This window comes from Brassica napus, chromosome A2, assembly GCF_020379485.1.
Source record: "Brassica napus cultivar Da-Ae chromosome A2, Da-Ae, whole genome shotgun sequence".
Taxonomy (NCBI): domain Eukaryota; kingdom Viridiplantae; phylum Streptophyta; class Magnoliopsida; order Brassicales; family Brassicaceae; genus Brassica; species Brassica napus.
In genome coordinates this window covers 27,254,105-27,282,027 of record NC_063435.1, presented here as the reverse complement: position 1 = coordinate 27,282,027, position 27,923 = coordinate 27,254,105, and the positions used below count along the sequence as shown (strand labels likewise).

The 27,923-nt window shown below is 35.7% G+C and overlaps 4 protein-coding genes, 1 long non-coding RNA gene and 3 other non-coding genes across 8 annotated transcripts; 3 read left to right on the top strand and 5 right to left on the bottom strand.

The window, feature by feature from the left end:
* Nucleotides 1–1,058: 1,058 nt before the first annotated feature.
* LOC125574909 lies at nucleotides 1,059–5,155 on the bottom strand. Its single transcript, XM_022705759.2, has 5 exons — nucleotides 4,537–5,155; nucleotides 4,176–4,311; nucleotides 3,944–3,996; nucleotides 2,476–3,837; nucleotides 1,059–1,890 (listed from the first exon to the last, which is right to left on the bottom strand). Exons 2-5 carry the CDS (start codon nucleotides 4,285–4,287, stop codon nucleotides 1,282–1,284), a joined length of 2,136 nt encoding a protein of 711 aa, XP_022561480.1. The 5' UTR covers nucleotides 4,288–4,311; nucleotides 4,537–5,155; the 3' UTR covers nucleotides 1,059–1,281.
* Nucleotides 5,156–12,235: 7,080 nt separating this feature from the next.
* LOC111207571 (calmodulin-binding protein 60 G) lies at nucleotides 12,236–15,515 on the top strand. Its single transcript, XM_022705756.2, has 6 exons — nucleotides 12,236–12,548; nucleotides 12,648–12,723; nucleotides 13,236–13,767; nucleotides 14,118–14,272; nucleotides 14,355–14,658; nucleotides 14,799–15,515. The coding sequence occupies exons 1-6, from the start codon at nucleotides 12,472–12,474 to the stop codon at nucleotides 15,284–15,286; spliced, it is 1,632 nt and encodes a 543-aa protein (XP_022561477.2). The 5' UTR covers nucleotides 12,236–12,471; the 3' UTR covers nucleotides 15,287–15,515.
* Nucleotides 15,516–18,652: 3,137 nt separating this feature from the next.
* LOC125580843 (protein DEHYDRATION-INDUCED 19 homolog 6-like) lies at nucleotides 18,653–20,849 on the top strand. The gene is made up of 5 exons (XM_048746087.1): nucleotides 18,653–19,002; nucleotides 19,485–19,627; nucleotides 20,034–20,111; nucleotides 20,204–20,457; nucleotides 20,539–20,849. The coding sequence occupies exons 1-5, from the start codon at nucleotides 18,927–18,929 to the stop codon at nucleotides 20,645–20,647; spliced, it is 660 nt and encodes a 219-aa protein (XP_048602044.1). The 5' UTR covers nucleotides 18,653–18,926; the 3' UTR covers nucleotides 20,648–20,849.
* Nucleotides 20,850–21,049: 200 nt separating this feature from the next.
* Nucleotides 21,050–22,426, bottom strand: LOC125580846. The gene is made up of 2 exons (XR_007318604.1): nucleotides 22,393–22,426; nucleotides 21,050–21,977 (listed from the first exon to the last, which is right to left on the bottom strand). It is a non-coding gene; the product is annotated as an uncharacterized LOC125580846 (long non-coding RNA).
* Nucleotides 21,053–21,214, bottom strand: LOC125589483. The gene has a single exon (XR_007325674.1). It is a non-coding gene; the product is annotated as a U1 spliceosomal RNA (small nuclear RNA).
* A 157-nt stretch (nucleotides 22,427–22,583) lies between the features above and the next one.
* Nucleotides 22,584–22,745, bottom strand: LOC125589710. The gene has a single exon (XR_007325880.1). It is a non-coding gene; the product is annotated as a U1 spliceosomal RNA (small nuclear RNA).
* Nucleotides 22,746–23,745: 1,000 nt separating this feature from the next.
* LOC125589642 lies at nucleotides 23,746–23,900 on the bottom strand. The gene has a single exon (XR_007325814.1). It is a non-coding gene; the product is annotated as a U1 spliceosomal RNA (small nuclear RNA).
* Nucleotides 23,901–25,055: 1,155 nt separating this feature from the next.
* Nucleotides 25,056–25,526, top strand: LOC111203204. The gene has a single exon (XM_022696724.1). The coding sequence runs from the start codon at nucleotides 25,056–25,058 to the stop codon at nucleotides 25,524–25,526; it is 471 nt and encodes a 156-aa protein (XP_022552445.1).
* Nucleotides 25,527–27,923: the final 2,397 nt, after the last annotated feature.

The window sequence follows — 27,923 nt, the reverse complement described above, 5'->3', positions numbered from 1 at the left end:
AAGAGACATAAAGAATCTTTAAATCCAAAAAAAAAAACATATCATAAGCATCTATGAGATGATATATCCTCAACAATCATCATCAAAGAAGTGAAAGTTTCACTATCATTTTCACGTGATACATAATATGCGGAGTCTATGACAAAGTACAAGTTGTGTACAATTTACCATTTAATTTAACTATATCAATACTTGTCGAGTGACAAATTATGTCATGTTTAACAACGGTTTCATGACACTTATAAAACCAAGTTACAATAATTAATAATATCACTTTGAGAAAATAAATTATTGACAACTAACGAGACAGGTTTGACATGGAAAGCAACATGATTTTTTTTAATATTTTTATCTTTTTATTAGAAAAAGGTTTGTAGTTTTGTTTTATTGATAATAACATACTTCCTCCGTTTCATTTTAATTGTCGTTTTATGTTTATGCACACAGATTAAAAAACATATGATTTTGTATATTTCCAAAATAAAAACACAATTACCTGTACACCTAACTATATTTCAACCGATAGAAAAATAAAGTGGAGAATCTTATTAATAAATGTTGCATTGAAACTCTAAAACGACATTTATTTTGAGACGAAAAATTTTCCTTGAAATGACAATTAAATCGAAACGGAGGGAGTAATAAACAACAACTACAAAATCAACATGTTAAACCACTAACACATAATATAATATTAAGTACATAAATCATTAGGATATACTGAAGCTTTACGAATTCTCTCGCTTTCCATCCCAAAGTTCACCATATAAGGCATCACCAATTCACCATACATTTTTTTATCATTAGGATAGCTTTTTTAATGCTGCTTTATTACGATCTTACAATTATGATATAGGAAAGATTACATAGACGATTCGACAACCGACAATACTACATGCCTTATGAATAGTTTATTTATGTGGTTGGACCGTTGTGGTATATTCTCATTCCCACAGCCAGATCATTATGCATCAAAACAAAAAATGTTATCTGTTTGTTATACTACGAAGGCGCTGGGATGAAGGACAAGACTGTTTCATCAGAACATGTATCATACTATTTGCATTTCATCCGATCTTTAAGAATACAGAATATATTTAAATGGAATGCTTCTGAACTACATTGAGGGAGACTGCTACTCAACATTGATTACTTTCCACTTTATCTCAATTCTCATGTCAGAGAAACTATCACATGAATGAAACACAGACTAGAAGCATCTACAATGCAGAGAGAAGATCAGACTCAAAACAAATCAGAAACCAACACTTTTCATTGGCTTCAGTGCTTTTCTTTGAACATTGAGGCAAGCTCATTAACTAAATCACCAACCAACTTAGATACTATCCCTCCTTCAATGTCAACACCTTCTTCATAAGTCTCTCTCTCGAAATCAATCCAACTCCCTTCTAAACTGCTCATCTCTTTCTCAACAAGCTCGTCCATCATCATCTCCCTCATCTTCCCCAACCCTTGAACCTCTCTGTTCAGTTCTTCTGCTAACCAATCTCTATGTTCAAACAAAATCCCCTCTCTCCACAATAGCCCTCTGCAGCTACCCCTAAACATCTGCTCGCATTTAAGCGCTAAACTCTTATTGACATAATCAAACAGTGTCTTCCTCTTGAGCTTGGCTGCTGTTTCTTCTCCACAGCCTTCCAGTTCTTTAAAGAGGCTCGCAGGTAATATGTCAGTATCCATTCCCAAAGCGAATTCTTTCACCATCAGTTGGTCAGAACCGAGGATCACAGATATGTACTCAACCTCCCAGACTAGCCTTTCTGCGGTTTGTCTGCAATCTGAGAAGCCCTTGCTGCAAGAGCTTCTGAGATCATCTGCTTCTGTTACAGTGCTAATGCTGCTAACTTCATGCTCCTCTGCATGCGTCATCTTTTTTTTTACCGGAACAAACGAAATTACACAAAAACATAATTAGTTAGAAAGCCTTGAATAATGTAGAAAGATTTACACGTATAGAGACAGTGCCAAGATACTAAAACTGGGGCTGGGATTTTGAACTGAACCGAACCAAACCAAACCCGCCAAACCGACTGAAATTTTCGATTACTTTGGTTAGGAGTTTGGTTTCGATTTGGTAGGGTTTTTAACAATATGGTGTTCGGTTCCCTTTGGCAATCGGTTTTCTTTAATAAAAATTAACCAGACCATACAAAAAACCATAACCAAACTAACCAAATTTCAAACCAGACTAACCGGATATAATTGAAATTAACCAAATTTATTTGAAATTTTAACAAAACTAAACCAAACCAACATATAACCAAAATTAAAAACTTCGGTACGATTTTCAAAAACCAAACTAACCAAATACCGAACCGAACTTTGTTTTGAGTTAATTCGGTAAGATTTGTTGAACCGAACTAACAGAGCCGAAGTACTTAAACCAGCGGGCCTAACTAAAAATATAGAATTCTAAATATGACAAATAATAAAATGCATCAGGAAGGAACTAACCTGAAGTTTTTGTTTGTCATAGGATGAGGTGCAGTCAGAAACAGACTCACTCTCTGATAAAACTTTTTCCAGACCATTTTGGGTCGACTTGTCATACTCTGATGAAGATGAAGGCTCTTCTTGGGTCAGGCTACAGCTAGAAGACTCAAGCTTAGAAGTCATCACTCTGAGCTTTTTCCCCAACAGAACATTTAAAGGATTGGCGCCAACAAACATATCGAAACTAGCTGCAGAGTCTATGTCTTGATCAGTTACTTGAGTGGAGGATAGTGAATCAGATGATAAACCTTTAACCGGAGATGAGAATGTGAATGAAATCACATCCATTTCCTTTTTCAGATCATCTTTGCCTGACTGCAAGCCACCATCACTGGCAATATTACATTTTATCACACTTTCAACCCTTTTGATTCCACACTCTTGCGTCCCATTTGGTGGTTTCTTGCTCCGGGGAACAGTCTTTTTGCGCAACAAAGATAGAGAAGCATTCTTTCCTGCCGGTTCAGTTCTCACACCGGACTGCTTTGATATCGATCCACGCTCCACTGGAACCTTGTTTACTAACCGTTGGTTGTCCTTGCAGTTCTGTTTCTGTTCATTCTTCTGCTGAAGACCACTCTTGACGATGCGCTTTTTAGGTTCTGCTTTCTCCTTATGGCTTGGAGAGTTTCTAATGACACGTAAGGGCGTTGTGCTGGCCTTTGCTTGTGCTGCAGATACATGAGGTGGCCTCGCTTTTCTCTTCAAACCATTAGGACTACTTTTGGTAGTGACTGATGTTGATGCTCTCTTGTCGTTGAAGGTATTATTAGAGGAGACTCGGCGGCTTGACACTTTCTTTGCAGCTTTTAGTTTCTCTCTCAAATCTTGAATCCTCATAGGAACTGATGTTGAAGGAGAATCTGATGGCGAAGAAAACCGGGTTCTAGTAACCATCCTAGGACTTGGTGCAATCATTCTCGAAGCTGCTTCCATTACATAAACTGGATTCCTGTATGGGACAAACCCAGGACTCCTGATTGGAGACAAGAGTCTATTGTTTGCAGCAGAGATCGGTTTACCCGACCTGGGAGGGAAAGTTTCGGAATGAAACCTCTCAACCGGCCTGTTGTGGCCATCATAACAAAGATTCTCATATGCATTACATTTGTTTGTGTTTAGTGAATGTCTGAAGAAGAATGGATCAAGAACAGGATTAAACCGAGGTTCCTGTACCGGTAAAGACTCTAAACCCATGAGCCTTGCAACCACACTAGGGCCTCTTGTCCCTTGTCCATCATCACTGGTGACAGAAGATGCACAACAGCTCGAGTCACTTCTTGAGGTGTAATTCCAGTTCTTGCCATTCTTATCAATCTCATTCTGCATTAAAAAAAAATCATATTCCACTAAATCAACACAATAAAACTGAAAAAGACAAAAAGGCACTTGACATAAACAAGGTAATAATAGTATTGAGAAAACTCACGAGAGAAGGACTTGAGAGGTTATGAGCATTCTGTTTTGTCTGCTTCGGTTCTTCTGGTACAAAAACAACAAGAAGAAGATTGAACTTGTTAAAACAAAAACCAAAACATGTTACAACCAAAGATCTTGAAAACAAAAAGTGCATTGCCTATAACCATATAATCAACAAAGAACACTAAACACTGCTAATTAGTTATGAGCATTACAAAGGCAATACTTGTAGACACACACACCTGAGAGCTCCGAGTTGCCGGAAGAGAAGAGCTTCTTCTTCCGTGATTTACCAGGCCAGTCAAATAGATTTAAGAACCCTCCTCTTGATCGTTTCCTCTCAGCAACCTCCATTTTTTTTTTAAATTATTATTCTATCTACACATTACAATCAGTGAATCACTTTAACTTACAAGACGCAGCAAAAATGGGGGAGGTTCTAGCTGTACTAGATAACCAAAGAATAGACCAAAAATTGTAGAAACTATGATATGAAGACAGTTATTAATCTACAGTCAGAAAGTGGACACCACAGGATAAATACAGAAACAGAGCTGTGAAGAAGACAACGACAACTCAAACAATGTAGACACAGAAAGTTACCTATTAGCTTTACTTTGGGTTGCCAAAGACTTTGACACGTTAAGAGTAGAATGTAGCAACGGGAAACAAGAACCCAGACCTAAAAGCGACCAACAAGTTCTCTCACTAGGGGATGAGGTAGTGTCTTGTGTTCCCCCAAACACACAGCAATTGAGAAGGTTGGAAACACCAATGAATCAGAAGAAAGTAGTTAATGGCAAAGGGACCAATAGAGAGTGCAGAAGCAGCAAAGGAACTTGAAACTACACAGTGTGGATTGATGTGACGAGAGAGAGAAGAAGAAGAAGAAGAAGAAGAAGAAGAAGAAGAAGAAGAAGAAGAAGAAGAAGAAGAAGAAGTTGGGAGAGAGATAACAGCCTTTTGAATTGACCACTCTCTCACTCTTCCACCTCTGTAAATTAAATCAAATTAATTTAATTAATGTATTTATTTTATTAATTATTTTTTGTCAGCATTTTATTAATTTTTATAAGAAAGTGAATTTATTCTGCATATGATCCCAAAAGAAGATAGTGGTGGACACAAATTGTGTTAATATCCCCATTTTTAAAAATATTTGTGATCTGATTTATTTTGTCTGAATAAATAATTATTTGATTTGATTTGATCTTTAATTATTCGGGTGGGTGTTTGATAAAAAAAAACTATTGGTGTTTGAATATCAAATTTTAAAATATTTTTTTATTGAATATACGATTCAGTCCATTCAAAAATATAAAATAAAATAAATAAATAAATCTAAAGATAATATAAAATAAAAAGATTTTACATTTTAAAATTCTAATAACTGAATAATAAATTTAGTAATAAAATATTGTAAACTTACATAAAATATAGTATTTATATAATTTATATATACTCCTTTAAATCCAGATTTTTTTTAATCAAAATGAATAAAGAATCAAATAAAAAAAATTAGATATTTTGTCCATTCCTAATAGAATATAGTTTAAATCTTGTATTTTTCTAAGGCGACGATCTAGTATCGACGAATGAACTATAATGAGTACAGAGAAAAAAGCTGAATAATATTCAGTCTGATTAGATGAATCTGTAGCAAATTGAGAAATCGACCATACATATGTTTCTCCTGTTCGGTTATGGAAGCATGCAAAAACTTTATGGTATACAGTGCACACGTCTAATAATGCCAACTCGCAATAGTTAATAATAATAATACGTTAGATCGTGTTTTTTTGTGTGTAAAGTTTTGTCCAGTTGTGTTCTCGAAAGTGAATCAATACTTGCTTGCTGCTATAAGCATCTCATTGTAAAGTTTTGGTGCATCCTTTTTCGTGCAACGGTTCTCTGTGATGGGATACATTTTAAAGGTGGTACACGGAATACGAGTATCCTTTTTGCATATATAACCTGCAAATATCATGTGAAGGAGAAAATGAAACAAATTTTTATGTTATCTAAAGATGAGAGCGCACGTAGATTACTCAAAAAGATTGTTGCTCATTTCTTAACTGAACAAAGAACGAGCATTTACTGACGAAGAGTCGGTCTGTTAGCTAAAATTATTTGATCATTTAATAGAGGTTTAAAGAGTCATGGGTTTATTCTTGTTGGCAATGATTTTTTATGCTACATAGAGTTAAAATGTACTGACTTGTGAGACCGAAAACTTTTAATCGTTTTTAAAAATAAACATTTTTGCTAAAATAGAGGTGAAAGAGTACTCGTGTTATTCGAGTTTCATAAGGTGAACGCCAAAATAGGTGCTTGTTAACTTATAAAAAAAACTTAAGGCAATTATAGGAAGAATATAATAAAAGAAGTTCATTAGGGATATATATAAAAAAAATTATCTTCTGACAATTTTTAGGACAAATATTTGTGGAAACAAAATCTTATACTATAGAATAAACAGAAAATGATCTGCTAAGGAAAATATACTATTGACATTTTCTCTCTGAATGTATTTCCTAGGATATGATTAGCAAGATCAGTCACATACCTTTCTTACAGGTTCTTACAGCACTTTAAGGATATCATTTTTCGATATGAATTAAAAAAAGACTGATGCTTGGTCATAAGTTTCACTACCATACAAGTATTTGTGGAACAAGTCTCAAAGTTAGTATATATTTAAAAGAGAATCTGCCATCCTAGATATCTTTAGTTCAGAAACTTCGTGGATGCTGGGTTCGCTAATATTTAATTTTAAATTAACAAGACGATCTAACGTAGATCTACATGTACTCTGACTCACTCATGAGCATGTATGTCCATGAAGAAAAAAACATTTCTGGAACGATGATTACAAATGTATCTTTTAAAACATTATTACTGCAATACGTCCAAAACTCTTAAATGAAAAGGAGAAAATAAATAAATAAACATTAAAAAAACTTCACTTTTAGACTTTGGATTCGAGTGAATCTGTTTTGTATACGTAGTGCTTGATTTCGAATATATAAAATTGTGAACTCAACATTAAAACGTTTTGTAACGACCCAGATTTTTTCTGGTGGGCCAGTTTGGCCTTTATTAAAAATTAAAGTCTAATTCTCTCTTTTTACTTTGTCCCACATTGGATGTTTAGAAAACCTACCTCCCTTCCCTTCTTCTATATAAGAAACTCCATCCTTTCTCTTTATTCTCATCAAGTCAAAGTATTTCTTTGCGTGTGACGAGTTGTTGTTGAATTATTCGACGACCAGTCACTAGTGAATTTTCCGGTGGGATTTCCGGGTGAGCTTCCGGCGAGATTTCTGGACGAGCTTCCGGTGAGATTTCTAGACGAGATTCCGGCGGGTTTTCTAGTAAGTTTGTTGCCTCCTTATTTCTAGTTATAGGAATATTTTAAGAAAGTTTCTAATTTAGGAAATAAGTTATATTAGGAAAGTTTCTATTTTAGGAAAGTTGCCATTTTAGGAAAGTTGCTATTTTAGGAAAGTTTCTATTTTAGGAGAGGTTTCATTTTAGGAAAGTTTCCATTTTAGGAAACTTATTTCCAGAGAAGCTGAGCTTAAGTCGTTGATTCTCGTGTTGCAGTTGACCTCAGCTGACCGCATCTTTCGTTGTTCATTTCAGCCTGTGGCTAAGGTGAGGGCTATCCCATTAAATCCCGAGCTAGTTTAGTACTACTATTATGGAAAGTTTAGTTTCGAAACATGATCCGTCTCTGTGAATTGAGTCTGTTTGAGAGTCTTGTTTGTTTATTATTACTATTGATTGTTAAACCGGAAATAGGATAATAGAGGATTCAACGGTTGACTGAATTGAATGAATTAAGAACTGTTATTTATATATGTATATACATAAGTCTGTTATGAGATTGCGGGGCACAAAGATGTTGTGCTAACGGCGCATTGTGTGGAGATTGCGGGACACAGAGACGTTTGTGTTAGCGGCGCATTGTATGGAGATTGCGGGGCATATAGACGTCTATGCTAGCGGCGCATTGTATGAGGGATTGCGGGGTACAAAGACGTTTGTACTAGCGGCGCATAGGTGATTTCGGGGTACAAGGATGGACTCTTGTACTAGCGGCGCATAGAATTATATATTTATATCCGTATAAGGAGAATGCAGGGTGTGTGATCTAGTTATGCACTATCAGCGCATTTGATGTTTTATGTGGTGTATTAGACACTGTGTTTGTTTCATGCTAGAGCTACGCCTACATAGTCGTAGTGCTATGTACTGAGTCAGTGGTTTGTGGTTTAGCATCCCATACCTCACGGAGTAACTCTCCTGTTACTCACCCCTCTTTCTTCCCCCTTTCAGGTGAGACCGACGAGCAGGAGTGATTACTATCGGATTGGTGCTTTGGGAGTTTTATCTCTTTAAGTTTCAGACTTGCGGTTTTTATGATTTTATCGATATTTTCAGGTTTTATTATATTATCTGGATTTACGACTTTGGAGTTGACTTTAGAGAAGTAATAAATGGAGATTTCGGACTTTATATTTATTTATTTTATTTTGAAAAATACGGGTGTTACACGTTTCGTATATATGGATTGTGTGTGTGTGTGTTGTCTTTGCATTTCTTAGTATAACCAAACGCAAACCTTGTTTTGGGACAGATAACCAAATGCAGAAAAGAACCAAGACTCGCTTAATCTCTCATTTGCGCACCAAACTTCACAAATGAACCAAAATATAGTTCTGATCACAACTTAGCATGTGCATTTTGTTCAACTTTGCTGTACGATGATACATCCAAAAAAAGATTAACACAGCAGATTAACTATTACAAGTGAACAATATAATTAAAAAGTATGAAAGCCACGTCAAGAGTGACTGGTTAACGAAATGATCCGATGATCAAACTTAGATATCAATCAACAGTTACTTTGACTATTCGGCAGTTCCTTTCCGTTTTCCTCGAATTTGGAAGGAAAGTTTCAAGAAATGTATTTATACATATGCACGCCATTTTTTTCCGTAAAAGTCATCCATACATTATATTGGCCTGGAAACAATTGAACAAGAGTTTTTTTTGAAAAAAAAAAAAAAAAAAAACTCTTGTATAAAAGATCAGAAACCTTTACTTTTAATTTTATTAAGTTTCAAAAAAACCCTCTAATTTTATTATATTTAACTTCCTCCTTATTTGTATAAAAGATCAGAAATTGTCTATCCTAATATGGTATAGAATATTTTTTATATCAACTTTTATAAGTTCTGAATCTTCAAAGCTACATTGTTTGATGCGTAAAAGTCATCCATACATTATATTGGCCTGGAACAGTGGCAGAGCCAGAAAATTTTTGTACCAGGGTCAATTTTTTTTTTCCAAATACATAATTTATAACCACAGAAAAACTATAAATATACTCTATGATCATTCATATCTTAAAACTTGTTTATCATAATTATTTACTATAATTTAAAATATTTTCGATAAAACAAATCATAAAAAAATTAGAAACTCACTACTGATGCGATATTGTATTAATACTATTTTTTGACCATTTTATTGGCTGATATTTTTTTGCCGATTCAGAAACTGATCCATTAGTTAACTGATAAATTTACATAATCATTGAATCATAATCAGTTTTTAGTTTGGTAAAATAAAGTGGAGAGTGTATAACAAAAAAAAATAGAAAACTTATTTAAAAATTATTCGGTCAAAAAAAATATCCAAAAATTGCTTGGAGAACATGAGAGTTCTTCCTTTTTGCGTTGTCCAGAAAAGAAGTACAAATCCTTTTTTTCAAATTCACTCATTAATTTCGAACTTTTTTTAATATTAGTTATTGGACCTAATACAATTTGGGCTTTATTGAAATATGTAACTAACACTTAATATAAAAACGTGTTTATTGAAATTTAAGCTAAAATTAATATAAATCAAATGTTTAACAAATAAAATAAACATATTATTTATATAATTTTAAATTATCTTCAATTTTTAATGTTTTGTGATTATATTTGTGAAATTATATTTTTAGTGGGATCAAATTTTCATTTTTAATAGGGTCAATAAAAATTTTCTTAAATAAAAAAATATTTTTTAAAAAAGTATTGGGGTCAGCTGACCCCACACCTCCTTCACTGCCTCCGCCCCTGGCCTGGAAACAATTGAACAAGAGTTCTTGAAACCTTTACTTTTAATTTTATTAAGTTTCAAAAAAAACCTCTAAATTTATTATATTTAACTTCCTCCTTATTTGTATAAAAGATCAGAAATTGTCTATCCTAATATGGTATAGAATATTTTTTATATCAACTTTTATAAGTTCTGAATCTTCAAAGCTATATTGTTTGATGCCTACCTATTATAAACAATCCCTTAATTATTAATATACTTTTCTGTTTCAGTTTATTTGATGCTTAAAAATATGTTTATTGTAAAATAAGAGATTTTTTCATTATTTCAGATAAAAAAAATTGTTTGAGATTTGCGACCAATTAATAATACTACATTTTTCTTTATTGATTAAATTAGTTTTGTTTAATGATATTTTTATATATATAGTCAATATAAATTATATAAAATTGTATTTTCTTAATATATATATGTATTAATCTTATATATTATATAAAATGAAATGAAACAAAGAAATTATCGTAAGTTTGAGTAATAGATCAACCGTTTGATGTAAAAAAAATCATATTTGCATTTTTAAATAAATAAAAATAAACCGTTTGTGTCGTTTTACTTGGTTTCCATCGTAGAGGGAGATTGTCCATCATCGGAACGCGTTAATGAAGAAAAATTTGTTCTTATATTTATCTGCATCTTGTCCTGCAATCGTTAAAACTTTAATATTTATGTTGAATGTTATTTTATATGATCATAAACTACTTAAAACGCGTTATCATTACCGCCTAAACGTGTTTTTTGGGGGTCATATGCTTTTAGTTGACGATGTAGCCTTGTCAACGCTTATGTCATCGGTTCTTTTTGGCTGGTTTATAAATTTTCAAATGTTATAAAATTGAGATAGTTCATTAAGCTAAATAGAACAATTTAACGTTAATATACGCTAAATTTTTATTGTAGTTTTACTTGCTTAGAATTTGATAATATGATCAAACTGCTTCCTTTTTTATCAAGGGATCATACCACTCCTAAATTTGGAAAATACGAAATTTATGCTATATATATCAACTATTGCAATTAAAACCAGTGCATGAGTAGCCGCGTTGGGTTTGATTGTGCATGGTAGCACCATAACAGTTACGTGTTTCTCAGGTCTAGTCAATGATTGAGAAATGGACAAAAGCTTTCAAGTAATAATTATAAAAACGCGTAGACTGTAACATCTATTAAGATGCAATTCTTACACATAAATGCAGGATCTTGTCTGCTAACAACAACAAATGTTTTTCGCTCATATGATTTCTGACCACAAACTATACAAATGAACGTTTGTAATACTTAGAAACCAAGATCGAAGAGATCATCGACTAATTTCTTAATGAAATTATTTCAATGATGATATTTTATTTACAATGGAAAACTAGTACACGTTTTCTCAAGTTTACGTATAGAAAATTTCAATGATATATTTAATTACATATTATAAATGACTAAGTACTAGTTAGAGACATCAGAAATCTATTTTTCCTTTAATATATTTGTGTGTTTAGGTCAATGATATTTTTTCTCTTACTCCGGAATATATTATTTCAAAAATATCATGTCTAATTTATTTCGTTTGAGATATCTAAACGCTTATAGGCATCAAATTCATCAGATGAGATCAATAAAAATAATAAGTCCAAAAGAAAACAGAAGAAATTGAATAAAAATGATTTAGGAACTGGTTCTTGTTTTCGTTATTCGGCTGATCTCCCCGTTAAGGGAATTTTTCCAACAAAAATCTTTAAAGGTTGTAGACATGAAAAAATCTATAGACTAGGAGTTATTAGACCGTCTCTTAAATAAGAGATATAAGAGTTTTCTTTTAACCGAAAAATGTAAAAAAAAAATATCGAATCATGAATTAAAAATTTCGGCTAAAAAACCGGGGTTAATCATGCAATTCTACTTTATTTCTGACTTTCCCAATATTCGTGGATGTTCTTATGAACCGTTATATTTTGAATGAAATACATGAACATGTTTGGCCGGATAGAGTGTATATTCGAGGTTATCATAAGCTTGTGACTCAACCAGCAATTGATTTGGTAACGAATATATATATACACTACACAAGTGTCCTTATGTTTGGTTTTAATTAATTAACAAAACACTAAAAATAACTAACCATAGCGTTGTTAATGTATAGCGCTACTAAACTATAAGAGCAGAACGAATCTTCCTCGAAGTTTCAAGTGCTACTTCGTCAATGCTCTCCCTTTATATAATCCCCATCAACTACTCTTTCACAAACTCATCTCCTGCTCTCTTCTCTCCTCTCACACACACAAAGATCCCTTTCTTTTTCTTTTTTTAGAAAGACGATAAAATCTTTTGAGGTTTTTTAAAATCTGATAACACACACACACAAACCAAAAGTGATCAATGAAGATGCAACACACCCATTTTCATGGGGCTAGTGTGTACAATGGTTTAAAACCTCATAAACTAACATTCAAGAAGTGAGTTTCTTCCATCTTACAATACACATATATTGTTTGGTTGGTTTTCTAACAATAATTTAAGTTTTTGAGTTTGTTTTTTTCTCATGTAAACCTCAGAGCTGTGAAGAAAGTGATGAGAGATCGGTTAACTAATCAGTTCATGGTCGAGATGGAGAACAGGCTCAGAAAAATTGTGAGTTTTCTCACTGTCTTCAATTACACATAAACCACATAATTAATTAAAATCTCAATTAGTCACGAAATTAGTTAAATTAATCCATTCCTACAAAGCCGCCAGCTTTGACCGACTTCTTCTTCTCTTCTGTCCCGTTTTAGTTTCTGTGGTTTTATAATTTGTGGGCTCCGTATCAACAATATTGAACGGTCCTTAAGTCTAGCTAGTTTCTATAGTATATCATATATACATATAACTAAGAAGTTTATTGATCGAGTTGTATGTACTAATATACGTATAAACAAAATACATGTGTTAATTAAACCAGTTACTAATTATGTTATTTTCAATGATTTAGGTTCGAGAGGGGCTTGATATATATATATTTTTTATTAAAAAAAAATACATGTGTTTTTCTTTGTATCTTTTGCATGCAATTGTTGCAACTTATTAACGTTTGCTTAGTTATACTTTATATTCAATGATATGCGTAAACTAGTTACTAATTATGTTATTTTTTTATGATTTAGGTTCGAGAGGAGCTTGATCGTGTTATTCAACCACATCTCTCCTCGTCATGGTCCCCGACCGAACGATCACGTTCAGAAACGCCGTCGTCGCGTTCACGTTACAAGCTGCGATTCATCAACGCACCACCGTCTACGATATTCACGGGGGCCAAAATCGAAGCTAGGGACCGTTCTCCCGTAGCGTTCGAGCTCGTGGATACAGCCACGAACTATCGAGTCGTGGCAGGACCGCTCTCGTCTTCTCGTGTCGAAATAGTGCCGCTGAACGCTGACTTCACGGAGGAAAGCTGGACCGTTGACGTATTCAAAGGGTATATTGAAAAGCAACGCGAAGGGAAACGTCCGTTACTCACCGGAGATTTAACGGTGACGCTTAAAGACGGCGTCGGAGTGATCACCGGAGTTGTTACTTTCTCGGATAATTCGAGCTGGACTAGGAGTAAGAAGTTCCGATTAGGTGCTAAACTAACCGGTGGTGGTGCCGTGGAGGCGAGAAGTGAAGCCTTTAAAGTTAAAGACCAACGTGGAGAATGTAAGTATACTTAGCTGTCTGAAACGGTTAATGCGATTAGGGTAAAATATCAAAACAAACAAAATAAAAATATTTGTCACAAAAAAGTTTACAAAGAAAAAAAATCTGAAAACTAACAATAATATAAAAATAAAATTACTTTAAACCTTAAAAAATTATGGTAATAATTTAACCCTAATCTCACTCCCATAATATTAAATTATAAATTCTAATTACTAAAACAAAAACTCAAGTACAAAATAAATAAAAATAATACTTTTTAATTAATAATATTTAGAATACAAAGTGTTCTAGTGCTACTATTTCTCAATGATCAATAGTTTTTACTTTCTACATTTTTGGTTATGCAGCTTATAAAAAACATCATCCTCCGTACCCTGGCGACGAGGTTTGGAGACTGGAGAAATTAGCTGGCGTTTCAGCGAAGCGTTTGGCTGAACGGAAGATTTTTACCGTTAAGGATTTTCGTCGTTGGTATACGGTAGATCCAGAGGCGCTATACAACGTAAGATTGATTATAAACCTAAAATAATTCAAATAAATATTTGAAGTAAATAAACCTAACCTAAGTTGTTCTTTTCTAACAGCTACTTGGTGGAGGGATCTCAAAGAGAACATATGAAGAAGTAATTGTATCCCATGCAATGGAATGCGTTTTGGACGAATCAGAGTGTTACATCTACGACACAACCGCTCTTGGCGTGTCGCTTATTTTTAACTCTGTCTATGAAGTGATCAAAGTGTACTTCAGTGACGGCACGTTTGGAAGCCCCGATCAGCTACCAGCTTATCAGCTGGACGAGCTGAAGCGTGAAGCGTATCAAAACCTTAGCCAGTTTAAGTCCTTGCAATGCACGCAAAATCCTGGAGTGCAGCACAACAACTTTCAAGGTATATATATTTAATTTTTGTCATAGTCTTGTAAAGCCCTTTTGGTATGTAAATAACTTGACTTAACTAATAACGATGTTTTTCAGTTTTTGATCAAAAAAAATTAATAATGATGTTTTTTTTTCTTTTCGTATATTTAGGAGTTTCAATTCCAATAGACTCTTTGAGCTCTTTTTACTTCACTGCTCCAAACTCCACGGTTCAACCAGAGATGGTGATGAATTTTGATAACTCACCAGCTACGACGTCGTTTCATATGGACGGAAAGTTCATGCAAAGAAACAGCTTCAGGGCTGGTGAACACGATCCGGTGTACAGTGAATCACAAACTGTAGAGACAAGGGATTGTATCGAGAATGACGGGAATATTTTTGCTTATCATCAACATCATGACTTTCCCTTGAACTGGTCGGCTGGTGCAGCGGATGTGGAGCAACAATTGAAAAGTTTTTGTGTTAGCGTGTCTGGCACGGAAGAAGCTGGAACGTACGATGTTAACATTAATGTGGGATCTCCAAGAGGCAGGTGGTGTAAGGTCAAGGCAGCCTTTAAGATCCGAGAAGTTTGGAAACTCACAACTGCCAGAAAACGAGGGAAGGCTTGTAAGAACCCTTGTCTAATGTATTAGATACAGAGGTTTCGATTCTTATACGGTGCATGAAAGATGTGTATATTGTATATGTGTGTGAGTTCTTATTCTTTCCTTTTTATAGAATATGGTTAGTTGAATGGATCCCGGCCATTGACTGTTTCCAATGGTTTAATAAGTACTGGGGATTAGTCTTTGTGTATACCATGTTTGATATGTACTTCTACAAAATGTATACAGTATATATATAACCAAATCAGTTTACATATTTTATAATTAAAGTATTTCTTTATCCCTTAATTTTGGAGGAAAAAATGGAGTTTTACATTGGAGATGCTCTAAGGACTTGTAACTTGTAGCCTTTACAATATAGATTACATGCCATATTGGATTCAAAAGGTTCCTTGATATGCACGAAAGGTATATATATATAAGATAAATTTTCTCTTTGCCTATACAATATTTTTAGAGAAAAATAAAACTATTTATTTTTGACAAAGTCAGCTTACATCTTTAAAATTTTGCTGTAAGAGTGTATTTCGATTTTATCGGCTAACAATGTGTAGAATCATTATCATAAAGACCATTCAAACAAGTATATAAACAGCACTATTAAGATATACCAAATCAACCAATACCATGAGGCATGAACTCTCAGTTTTCATAACGGAATCAACTTTAGAACTTATTAGAAAATAATCTGCTGGTTTGGGACAGACTATTTTATTGCTTTGTGTTTCCCTTTATAGTTTATGAGTTTATATTATAATGTACTTTTTCTTTCCCTCGAACTTACTGAGAAAGAAGACTATTGGCTTCCTAATCACAGCCAAATAAGTCTCTGAGAGCATCTCCAACCCACCTCTATTTCTACCTTTATAATAGCATTTAGAGGTAAAATCACTCCAACCCATCTCTATTTTTGCCTCTAAAATAGAGATTGCTATTTTCTCCTCTATTTATAGAGGAAGAAATAGCATTCCTCTATATTTTGCTCTATATGTAGAGATCTCTATTTTAGAGAAATACATTGGAGTAAAACCCAACTCTATTATAGAGTTCCTCTATTTTAGAGGTAAAAATAGAGAAATACATTGGAGATGGTCTGAGTAAGTGAAAACATTGGTGGCTTTTGCTTCATTTTTTCCTCTGTCTTCACGTGCAAAAGTTTGCTGAATCTGTGGCTTATTCTACTTTCTTTTCTCTAATACACACACAAACGCACTCATAATTATTAAAAACGATTCCACAGATCCCGGTCGTGCGTACTGCCACTTGGCTTTCCACCCGACAATTATTTGGCAGATGTTTTGTTTTTTGTCATCAGTCTAGCAGAAAGGCCATAATCATTGACTCACCAAAAGTGCGGCCAAGGGCGTTTGTGTCTTCTTATCACAATCACACTTGTTTGAAACGGGGTTTAAAGATGTCCTAAGCCTTTCTTGATGATTGACTCATACCACAAAAAATAACTAGCAATCTTGACATTGTTTCTATATATCAATCCTCTTGGCTTTATAGTGATCAGGCCCTCTATTTTGCTAAGAAATATATAGATAACTAGGATAGTTCTTTGCTACTGTGGTTACAAAAAAGAGGCTCTGAAAATAAAGGTTGGTTGGTTCCTTTGATTTGATTTGATCCAAGAGAGCTATGTTCTTGCACACCCTCTAATGCGTCATTGTTGCGCTTCTAAATTTTAGATAGAGAAATGGAAGAAGAGAAGAAGAGAGTTAGGTGTTGCAGTGATTGCAAAACCACCAAGACACCAATGTGGAGAGGTGGGCCATCTGGTCCCAAGGTCTCTTCTACTTACCTTGAGATACTATATTTATAACTTTGTTTGATATTAAGAGGAAATGGTATAGATCAAGAAGTACTCTTAACTTTTCTTTTTTTTTTTTGGATAAAGAAGTGTTCTTATTTTGGTTTCCTTCTGGTTTTGTAATGGAATTCGCAGTCACTTTGTAATGCATGTGGGATCAGATTCAAGAGGCAGAGACGATCCGATTTGTTGGGTATTCATAGACAGAAAGCCCACAAGAAGATAAACACATCAATATTGTCATCAAAAGTTTGCATGTCATTCAAGAAAAGAAAGAGTTTAAAGGAGGAAGAACAAGCTGCTCTTTGTCTACTATTATTGTCTTGCAGTTCTGTTCTCGCTTGAAAGAAAAAAAAAACAGAGTATCTCTGAAAAGACAGTTTTGCCCTTTATTTTATCCACGCTCTTTGGGCCATTCTTTTTGAGTATATTAATGTAGTGAAGTTGGGCCTGTTTTGTATCAAGTATCAACAGTCCTGATCCGTAGAGACGATTGGTCAAAATCTAAAAAGTGAAATTAGACCGGAGCATTTCGATTTATGGCTTTGCATTGACTTCGGTTTAGTCTGTTTGCACCAAAAAAAATATATTGATGTGAAAACAAAAAGTTAGTGTATTATTAAAAATGAATATAAAAATACAAAAAATCTTTGAAACAGTGAATACTCTGTTTGCGCGGGTCAAGTTCACCTGCTTCACCAACATTAGGCCTGGGCATTCGGGTCTTCGGGTCGGATTCGGATCGGGTCCTTTCAGATCCGGGTCTTTCGGGTCTAAGAGTTTAGGACCCGATAGGATAATTTCAAATTTTCGGTTCCGGGTCGGTTCGGGTCGTGCCGGGTCGGGTCGGGTCTTAGATAGTTAGACCCATTCGGGTAATTAGAATTTATCGGTTCGGATTCGGTTCGGTTTCGGGTCGGGTTCGGTTCGGGTTCGATCTAAAAAAGACCTAAAAATACAAAAAAATATCTGAAAATATTTATATATCCGAAAATATTCAAAATTTGTGTTTTTATTATATTAAAATGTGTATATATACTAAACTATGCGAAATACAACAACAATTCGTTGTCTCCTAGTGGTTGACCCTCATATTCTCTAGACAAATAACCCGTCTTCGATTCCCCCTTGATGCATTTTATTTAATTTACATTATTAATTCGGGTACCCATCGGGTTTCGGGTTCGGGTCGGGTCGGGTCCAAGACCCGCGGGTCCTCTACAACAAGACCCGATAGGGTAATTTGATCGGGTCGGTTCCTACCCGAACCGGGTTTTTTTGATCGGTTTCGGGTCGGGTCTTCGGGTCCGGATAAAATGCCCAGGCCTAAGGTCCAACATACCATAACTAAACCAGTTATTTTTAGACACGTACGCCTGTAACTAGCACATTGACGTGTTCAATAAGCGGGAAATCGTGCCAGTTTTATATTACGAAAGGAAAATACACGTCGGGTAAAAGGTTTAAACGGCATGTATTCGTGCGGGCTGTTATAAACGAGACATTATTAAAAAATTTAAAAAGACAACTAATTAAGGAAGTAAATACATGTAATAAAACTAGTTTAAATTAAGAAATGATCATTACATAGAGAGAGAACTCGTCTCCTCTCTCCTATGTCTCTCACTCTCTATCCAAACAATTAAAAAAAAAAAAGACAACTTCCGGAAAACAACGCAGCATCGCCGTCGTTCGTTGTCGTCTTCGTAATACGTCTTTGCATCTCGCCGGAATCTTTTTGATTCGTTGATCGGAATATTCGTATTGTCTTTGTCCGTACCGAGAATCTTGATTTGTTTGGTATCTCTCCCTTTGATTCTTCGAATTTATTTTGGGATTCGATCGAGGAAAAAAATGGATTCTGATTCATGGAGTGATCGTCTCGCATCGGCTTCACGAAGATACCAGCTCGATTTCTTGTCTCGATCTGGTGAGTTGAAAAAAAGAAATTATATTGTTCTTTGTTTTATTTTTTGAGATTTGATTTTATTTTGTTGGCTTATATTAATTGTACGAATGATAAAGAAACGAGAAAGTTATTATTTTTGTTGTAATTAAATCCATCCTGTCCGAAAATCATTGACATAGAGAACCAAGAAATGGAGAAAAGTTTCTGTCTTTGAGGCATTTGAGTCTCATGTGTGTGTTAGTTTATGTGTAAGAGTTCTGTTTGTCAAAAGGTTAGAATCTTTGATTCTTGATTTAACAACAAGACATACAAAAAAACTTGTTTTTGGTACAACGTTGTTTACTTGTTTATTACATAACTCCAACTTTTATTACATATCTCCATGTTCCTTCTGATCCCCATTTATATTTGTCGTGTAACCACAAGAATGGAACACACTTTTAGTAGTCCTATCTTTTTCAAGTCTCTGATTGTTTACATTTTGTTTTTGATGATAAATGCAGATAACTTCTTGGGGTTTGAGGAGGCGGAGGGAGAAGATGAGTTCAGGGAAGAGTATGCTTGCCCCTTCTGCTCTGACTACTTTGATATCGTCTCTTTGTGTTGCCACATTGACGAAGATCATCCAATGGACACTATCAATGGGGTAGACATCTCATCCGTATTATTCTGTAATATCAAAATCTAATTAATGTCTCATCACATGGTTCTTAGTAGATTAGGCAGACCATTGCTCTTTGTTTAGTAGTTCCTCTTCTTGGACATACAATAAGAAGATGTGTTTGAATCAGGATAGGAGTCCTGTTTATTGTCAGGAGAGTTTCTTTTATTGTCGACAGTGTTCTAAAAATCGGTCTAGCTGCCCGCCTAAATGGTAAATTGGGTCTAAGCGAAATGGTTTTTTGTAGAATGATCTTTTTTCAAAATTGGTCTAAGCGCTCAAAAAAATCGGTCTAGGCATCCGTCTAATCAGTAATTTTCTATAAAGCATTGTGACACTATCTAGCGATTTCTTGAACAGTGATTGTAGATTAACATTGTTCTCCTTGTAGGTATGCCCCGTATGTGCGGTGAAAGTGAGCTCCGATATGGTTGCTCATATAACACTTCAACATGCAAACATGTTCAAGATATCCTTTTTTTTTTCTATCCATCATTTTACCTATATGATTCCCTTCCTTCAATGAATTGTGTTTCATTCATTCCTTAACTATAATATTACGTGACAACGCGGAAAAGAAAATCAACAAGAAGAGGCGGGGCTCAGTCCATGCTATCCATCTTGAAGAGAGAGTTCCCTGATGGAAATTTTCAAAGCTTGTTTGAAGGATCTTCGCGTGTTGTTGTACCTCCTTCATCGTCCAGTATAGCTGCTGACCCTTTGCTGTCTTCCTTCATTTCGCCAATGGCAGATGGACTTTTCATTTCGGAAACAAGTTCTGCCAAGAAGACATCGAATCAGAGTTTGCCTAAACGGTATTGCTTCATTCATCATCCTCAGATTGGTTTTCTTACATTCACTCTCTGATGGTTCTCGTCTTGATCTGGATTTTGCAGGAGTGTTGAGAAGAAGTCTCTTTCGGCTGAGGATCACAGAGAAAAGTTGAAACAGAGCGAGTTCGTTCAAGGGATTTTCAGCTCCATGATTCTTGATGATGATTTATAAAGGGAGAGAAAAATATTACTTATCCACGAGTATTAGATCATTCAACTGTTGGACTTGTTGTTTATTTTCAACAAGTGATATTGTGGGATAACCAGAATAATGTTTTAGCTTTGTATTGAAGAGTCAAGAGATACATGAATAATGAGTATTATTTATCTTGTTGAACACATCTTTTCTTTAATGAACACTTTGTTCGTCTGTACACTGTAAGAAAACAACAACATAAATGTACGTATTTGATCATATTTATCTACATTGAGTTATGTTATACAAGTTCTTAGTACTATAATTCACAATGCACACCAACAGATTTTGAACATAAGATATTTAAGATTTACAACAATTTCTTTGCAGGGCTACTTCTCCCTTTTGTTTGAGATTAACTTTTAAGACTAAGGTTAGATGGTAGGAGCCGCGCGAACGCAGACTCCCTCTGCCACAAATAATGACGCAGGCTCTCCCACTAGGGGAGACCTTAGGCTAAGCGCCCCTCCTCAGTGCAATGGAGGTCACTAGCCTAGGCCACTCGTCTTCTTGATCACGAGTTGACCCCGTCCAGGTAAGTGGTTTGCTTGTTCGCTCCCCTTCTCTTCTTATACTCTGCTTAGCGAGACCTTCCCTTTAAGTGTAAGCGATGTGGGACTTTCACACATCTCTCATTCACAAGCCTTAAACGGCAAAATTGTTGGGTTTTTTAGACATGGGCCGGACACGACTAGCCCAAGTTAAGTATTTCTTAGTTGATCGTTGGTAAAAAGCTTACATGCATAGTTGGGGAATGTGTTTACATATGCTAGCTTCGCCTTCAACTATTAACCAATCAAACTTTCTTTACCAAAAGTATATAAAATCTGAATTGTGTTTACATAGTAATAACATTTGAGTTCGTGTATAAATTAAATGTATTACTTATATACGCCAAACCAGTTACACAGAGGTAATGAATAATTTGAATTAGAGATAGAAGAAGGACCAGTTTCATGAAGGAATATAAATATGCATTATTTTTCTGAATGTGTATCTCTTACAGATAAGCATCCCGTATTAGCAAACAATCTGCACGGCGTATGGATTATATAACCCAGAATTAATTCATTTCACAGTACGGGACACAAGGATTAAAGAAACATTAAAAAAAATTCAGTAGCTATAATATGACTAGAATAGTTCTAGGGAACATCAGCTATGGTAAGAATTTTTTTAGTCTTTATTCAAGTTATCAGGCTTGAGAAATTTGGGGTAACGATCGGTGGCTCCAGTTTTGTGATCATAGTACTCAACTGCAGCTGCTCCAGCTAGACCGGCCAATGTCAGGGCCTGAGCGTGTAGCCTGAATCCGGAAAAAAAGGGTGAGAGATGTAATGTAGAAAAGAATCAAAGCTCCACCATCAAAAAGCATGCTAAAGGAAACAATCTTAGATGAATTAAACGACTTAGCGTGACCGTGCATTTTTTGATACATCCAAAACCCTAAATGTTTTGTCAATATATGATTTTTCAATTACAAAACAGGCGTACTGGCGAGGATGGTGTTATATGCTACATATTGGAGACGATTAGATGTTGTGAATGTTGGTCTTCTACATCTAACCAGTGAGAAAACGAAGAAACAAAGGGAAGTAGAGATTTTTTTTTTGGAGAATCTCAAGCAGACACACAAAAGGCAACCATGATTGAAAGCTAATGTTTGATTAATCAAACCATATTCGTCAACTGGAAAAGTTTGAATAATAAATAAATGGAACCTGGCGTGGATGATTCGGACACTGGTTTCAGATCCTAACAATACTTTCGGTTTATTCCAGCTTTTTGCTATGGTTGTTGGAATATAAGTTCTTGTATTTCATAGTGCTCACCAACGATTTTTTGAAAAGAAAATGTTCTTTTCTTTCTTCCACCTGTTGGTTTAAACAACATTTAAGACTAAGGTTAGATGGTAGGAGCCGCGCGAACGCAGGCTCCCTCTGCCACAAATAATGACGCAGGCTCTCCCACTTGAGGAGACCTTAGGCTAAGCACCCCTCCTCAGTGCAATGGAGGTCACTAGCCTAGGCCACTCGTCTTCTTGATCACGAGTTGACCCCGTCCAGGTAAGTGATTAAAACGTTAGCTCCCCGTCTCTTCTTATACGCTGGTAAGCGAGACCTTCCCTCAAAGTGTAAACGATGTGGGATATACATCGTTCTCACTCACAAGTTTAGATTCTTTCATGCTTACTTTACATACACGGGCCGGATTCTAAAGGCCTAGTTAAATGTTCGAAGCCCTTGTCTTGTTACATTTCTGGATACGTACCATTTGGACTTATCCCTCCCATGCAGTATTTTTGCTCATATTTTGTTTCGTATTGTGGATCAAATTTTATCTTGGATCAATAAATAAAACGTCACTGTTTTGTGATCTTTAATGAAATATATATAGATGATCCCTAAGTTAACAACTACCTAAAGCTATTGAGATCTGAATTTTGTTTGTTTGTAAGAATATGATTTCAGATTTGCTCTGAAGATTCTTGTCTTGACAGAATTTTTACAGGAATATTGAAGAGCAGTGTATTTCAGTTCCACTATTCCTGGTGGTGATTTATAATGGAAAACATGCTGGTAACTATTGAACGAGTGTTAGATAATTCAGCGATTGATTCTCATGTAACCGAGTTGGCATGGAATTTTATTTAGAAACAATGACAAATACTAATCAGTAAAGGCGTGTTAGTAAGACTTAGATTTCTATAGAGTTTGTTGATTTAAAAAATGGTGAGAATTGTAAAATTTAGAAAGATTTGTAGAAAATTTTGTATATTGTGCAAATTTATGAAAATAAAGTAATGTAATGATTTTAAGAATTTAAGGGAAACATGTAGTATTCTCAAAATCTTGTTTTGTGAGTTAAAATGTTAAGAATTCAACTATGCACTCCGATGTGTGATATTAGAAGTAGCTTGACCAACCTCAAAACCATTATAATAAACTTTCCTTTCTGCATTATATAATAACTTTCCCTGCATGGTTTATACGGTCGGTCAGGAGATAAGTATCATAACTAATGATGCAATTACTACATAACTAACAAAATAACTTTAAGACTAACAATGGATGGTAGGGGCCGCGCGTACGCAGGCTCCCTCTGCCACAAATAATGACGCAGGCGGGAGAGCCTTAAGCTAAGTGCACCTCCTTGGCGTAATGGAGGTTAGTAGCCTAGGCCACTCATCGTTTTGATCATGAGTAGTTGAAACATTCCTAGTATTTAACAAGGATCCGAATGCCGAAGCCTTGTATATAGTGGCGGACCCAGGGATTAATTTTACCTGGGTCAAATTTATAATTAAAATGAAAAATATAAATAAAAAGTGTCACCAATAAATTTCAAACCTTGGTTTAAGGGGGTCAGTGGGAGCATTTTACCAGCAGAACTACCGATTTCTTAACGTTTTATCAACCAAACTTATATGTATTGAGATTTAAGGGGTGTCAGGTGCAACCCCATCTTCCTCTGTAGGTCCGCCACTGCTTGTATATAAGCTTTAGTAATTAGGACATTCATACTATTTAACATTTAGTGAAAAACACGACTCGGCAGTTAACTAACCAGTAGCCACTAGGAGAAGTGTAGTCAACAGAACCGTGCTTACCCCTTTACAAAAAAGGCAACAGCCTCGTGCCCCCACATTTTAATCAATATTTAGGGCTCCATGTTTTCAAGACACATTAGTAGTTCATGAGTGTATACATATATTTATAGAGAGCTCGATTGTTTTTATTTTTTTTTTGAGAAAGGAGAGAGCTCGATTGTTCATATATTATGTTCTTCTTGGTAGATTCATTTTTAATAGACATCTTTAGTGTATTTACAATTTCATTAACTTGTATAAACTTTTTTTTTGTTAAAAAACATGTTTTTGAAAATTAGCCTTAGGCCCCCAAAGTTGTAGGCACGGCACTGAGTCAACACACGTTTTGTAAAATCTCTCTGATTCCTAATACAAATACACAGCACCACCAATCTCTCTTTATCGTTCCTCAAATCAATGACGATATTACTATAATCATCAAACTCTCCTAAGCCTCAAATCATCACTGAGACGAACAAGGATCGTGCCTATGTCCATGTCAACAAATGTGCTCGCTTCAGGCCCCCGACTAATGACTTTTTTAGAGCCTCAAAATTTAAAATAATTTTTAATCTAGTAGTTTAGACTTATTTTAAAAAAAATATTTCCACAAAAGTCGATTAATTCAATTTCTAAATTCATGTATTTTTTACTATATGACATAATATAACATATTTACGTGATACATTTATTCTTTTACAGTATTAGACTTGTGTATTTGGTGAATGTAATATATAGTATTAGTAAATTGTTTTCATTATAGTTGTAAATAAGTTTATTTTTAAAATTTGCGTTATGCCCCTAAAAGTCTTGCACCGCATATCAACATCGTGCAAGTTTAAGGTTTTATTGGGTCAAGAGACGATCAAGATCAAACTACCTAAAACATCGGAGAGAAGAAAGAAACATGAGGAAGAAGAGACGGATACATACAAGAAGATGAAAGAAGAGAAAAGGAAGAGAGATTTCATCAGACCCAGGTTGGTTTTTCGAGTTAAGAAGATAACTTCTGTGATTACCGGTGTCTTGGGACGCAAGAAAAAACACTTGCAGGTGAAAACAGAGGAAAGAGAGATGATTCTGCAGAAGAAACTACTGAAGCTGATGAGACCATGGTTGTTGCTAAAGCAAAGACTGAAGACGACAAGAAGAAGATGCTTAATCACTCTTGAGATATGCCACATTGATAGACTCAAGAAGGTTTACTATCGTAAGAGAAGAGGGAAGGAGAGAGCGAGTGAACCAGAGTTGGAGGGAGAGAGTTGAGAAGTCAAGAAGCATTATGAATAAGAAGAGAAGAGAGTAAACTTCCATTTGAAGTAGAGTCTTTACAGTTACAGAAAAGGGTATAAATAGAGTTGTAATTGAGTAAGTGTCATTCATGCTTTTGTGGTAGTTTGTTATAGACGTCATGAGTCTGTACACTCCGATCGTTATGAGATCGGTGATTTAGAGTGAAGCTCGTCATGAGAGTGTAACTCGAGATCGACTACAAAGCTATACTCGTTTGTACTTCGTTATTCAATACAGAGTTTGTTACATCACGAGAGAATAGATCTAAAGTCTATCATTGGTGCGGCGAAACTTGATCGGAGCCACCGCGAATCGAAGCAATGGTCAAAACGCGTAACGGAGGTGATCGCGAGAAGACGATGACCTCAGATGCAGTAAACTCGGCGGATCTTCAACAGATTCAAGACGACATAGCTCAATCGAAGCTCAATCACGAGAAGCTAGCGCATAGCGATCGCACGACAACGAAGAAGATCGATTCGTTGCAGACGAAGGTGGATTCAATCGAAGCGAAGCTGAATCAGATCACCGACGTTTTGAGCCGATTCGAGACAACAGCGACGTTCACTCAAAGACCTGGGAAGGAGGTTGCTTCCGCGTCAGCGCCTCCAGTAGATCAGGTATCGATTCCTATCTCTGAAACAGGAGGATCGCCAACACATTTAGGTTATCGGGGAATCCATGGTACTCTTGCGAATAGAGATAAGATGTTGAGAAAAATAGAAATGCCTGTGTTTTCTGGTGCGTTGCCATTCGATTGGATCTCTCGTGTGGAGAGGTTTTTCAGGTTTGGCAACTACAATGAAGAGGAGAAGCTTCATTTGGTGTCACTAAGCTTAGAAGGACCGGTGTTACAGTGGTTCAACGGGGAGATTCGCAGTGAGCCGTTCTTGAGTTGGGAGCAATTCACAGATCGAATGCTTGACAGGTTCAGTGGTCCTATTGATAATGATCCCGCAACAAGATTGTTTCGTTTACAACAAGAAGGCGAGATTGAGGATTATGTGAATGAGTTCGAAGCCTTACGGAATCAAGTTACATGGATTGATGAGAGGAATTTGATCAAAGTATTCTTTAATGGCTTGAAACCTGACATGAAAGAAGTGATTCGCCTGAAGGAACCGGTCACGTTAACACAACACAAACTGGCAGTGCTGAAGATGCAGAGCACGACGTTCTGTAGCGTGATAAGCTCGGCCGCTGGTGAAGGTCGGGGAGGCTATCAAAGGCAGTCGTCGGGAGCACGTGCTGGTACGTATAATAAGGAAAACACACCGCTTCAACGCAACAATGTGAGACCAGGATTACAACATACTGACGCAGAGCTTGATCGTATGCGAAAGGATAAGATCTGTTTCAAGTGCAAGGCACCTTGGTCACCAGCACATAGAGACGTGTGTCCTCACAAAGAGTTACGAATCTTAACAGTCATTAATGGCCTTGAGATGGAAGTGGTTGATCTACGTGACGATGATGAAGATCAGATACAAGATATGCGTCAACAGACACTATACACGTTGTCATTTAACTCGTATCTTGGCATTGATTCCCCTAAGACGAATAAGATGAGGGGATACATATGCGGTAAAGAGGTGATAGTCATGCTCGATAGCGGAGCATCTCACAACTTCATTACACCAGGAGTTGTGAACAAGCTACAACTGAAAGTTTATGCTGATAGTAGCTTGGACGTGTTGTTGGGTAATGGAGTGACTGTGAACGCTTTGGGAATTTGCCAAGCAGTACACTTCCAATTAAATGAAACCAACTTCATAAGTGACTTCATCTCTCTTGAACTGGGAAACGTGGATGTGATACTCGGCATTCAGTGGCTTGAAACATTAGGCAAGTGCAAAGTGGATTGGAGAGAGCAGCTCCTTTCGTTTGTCTATGAAGGGAATAAGGTGACTTTGGTGGGTGATAAATCCCTACATTGCACCAAACTCTCTTTCAAGTCATTGATGCCAGTCTATAAGAGTAGTAAGTCAGAAAGAGAAGTGCTACTTGCTACTTCTATAGCAACATCTGCGATTCCAGAAGTTCGTACAAAATTCTCTATGTTACTCTCTGAGTTTAAGGATGTGTTCACCATTCCTACGACATTACCTCCATTTCGGGGGCATGAACACGCAATCATCCTCAAACCAGGAGTTTCAGCTGTGTCCGTGCGTCCTTATAGATATCCTCACGCCAGTAAGGTCGCAATGGAACAGATGGTCAACGATATGCTTACTACGGGTATCATTAGACCAAGTACAAGTCCTTTTTCAAGTCCAGTCTTGTTGGTCAAGAAGAAAGATGGTTCATTCCGTTTCTGTGTGGACTATAGATCACTAAATCGTGTTACAGTGTTGGATAAGTATCCCATTC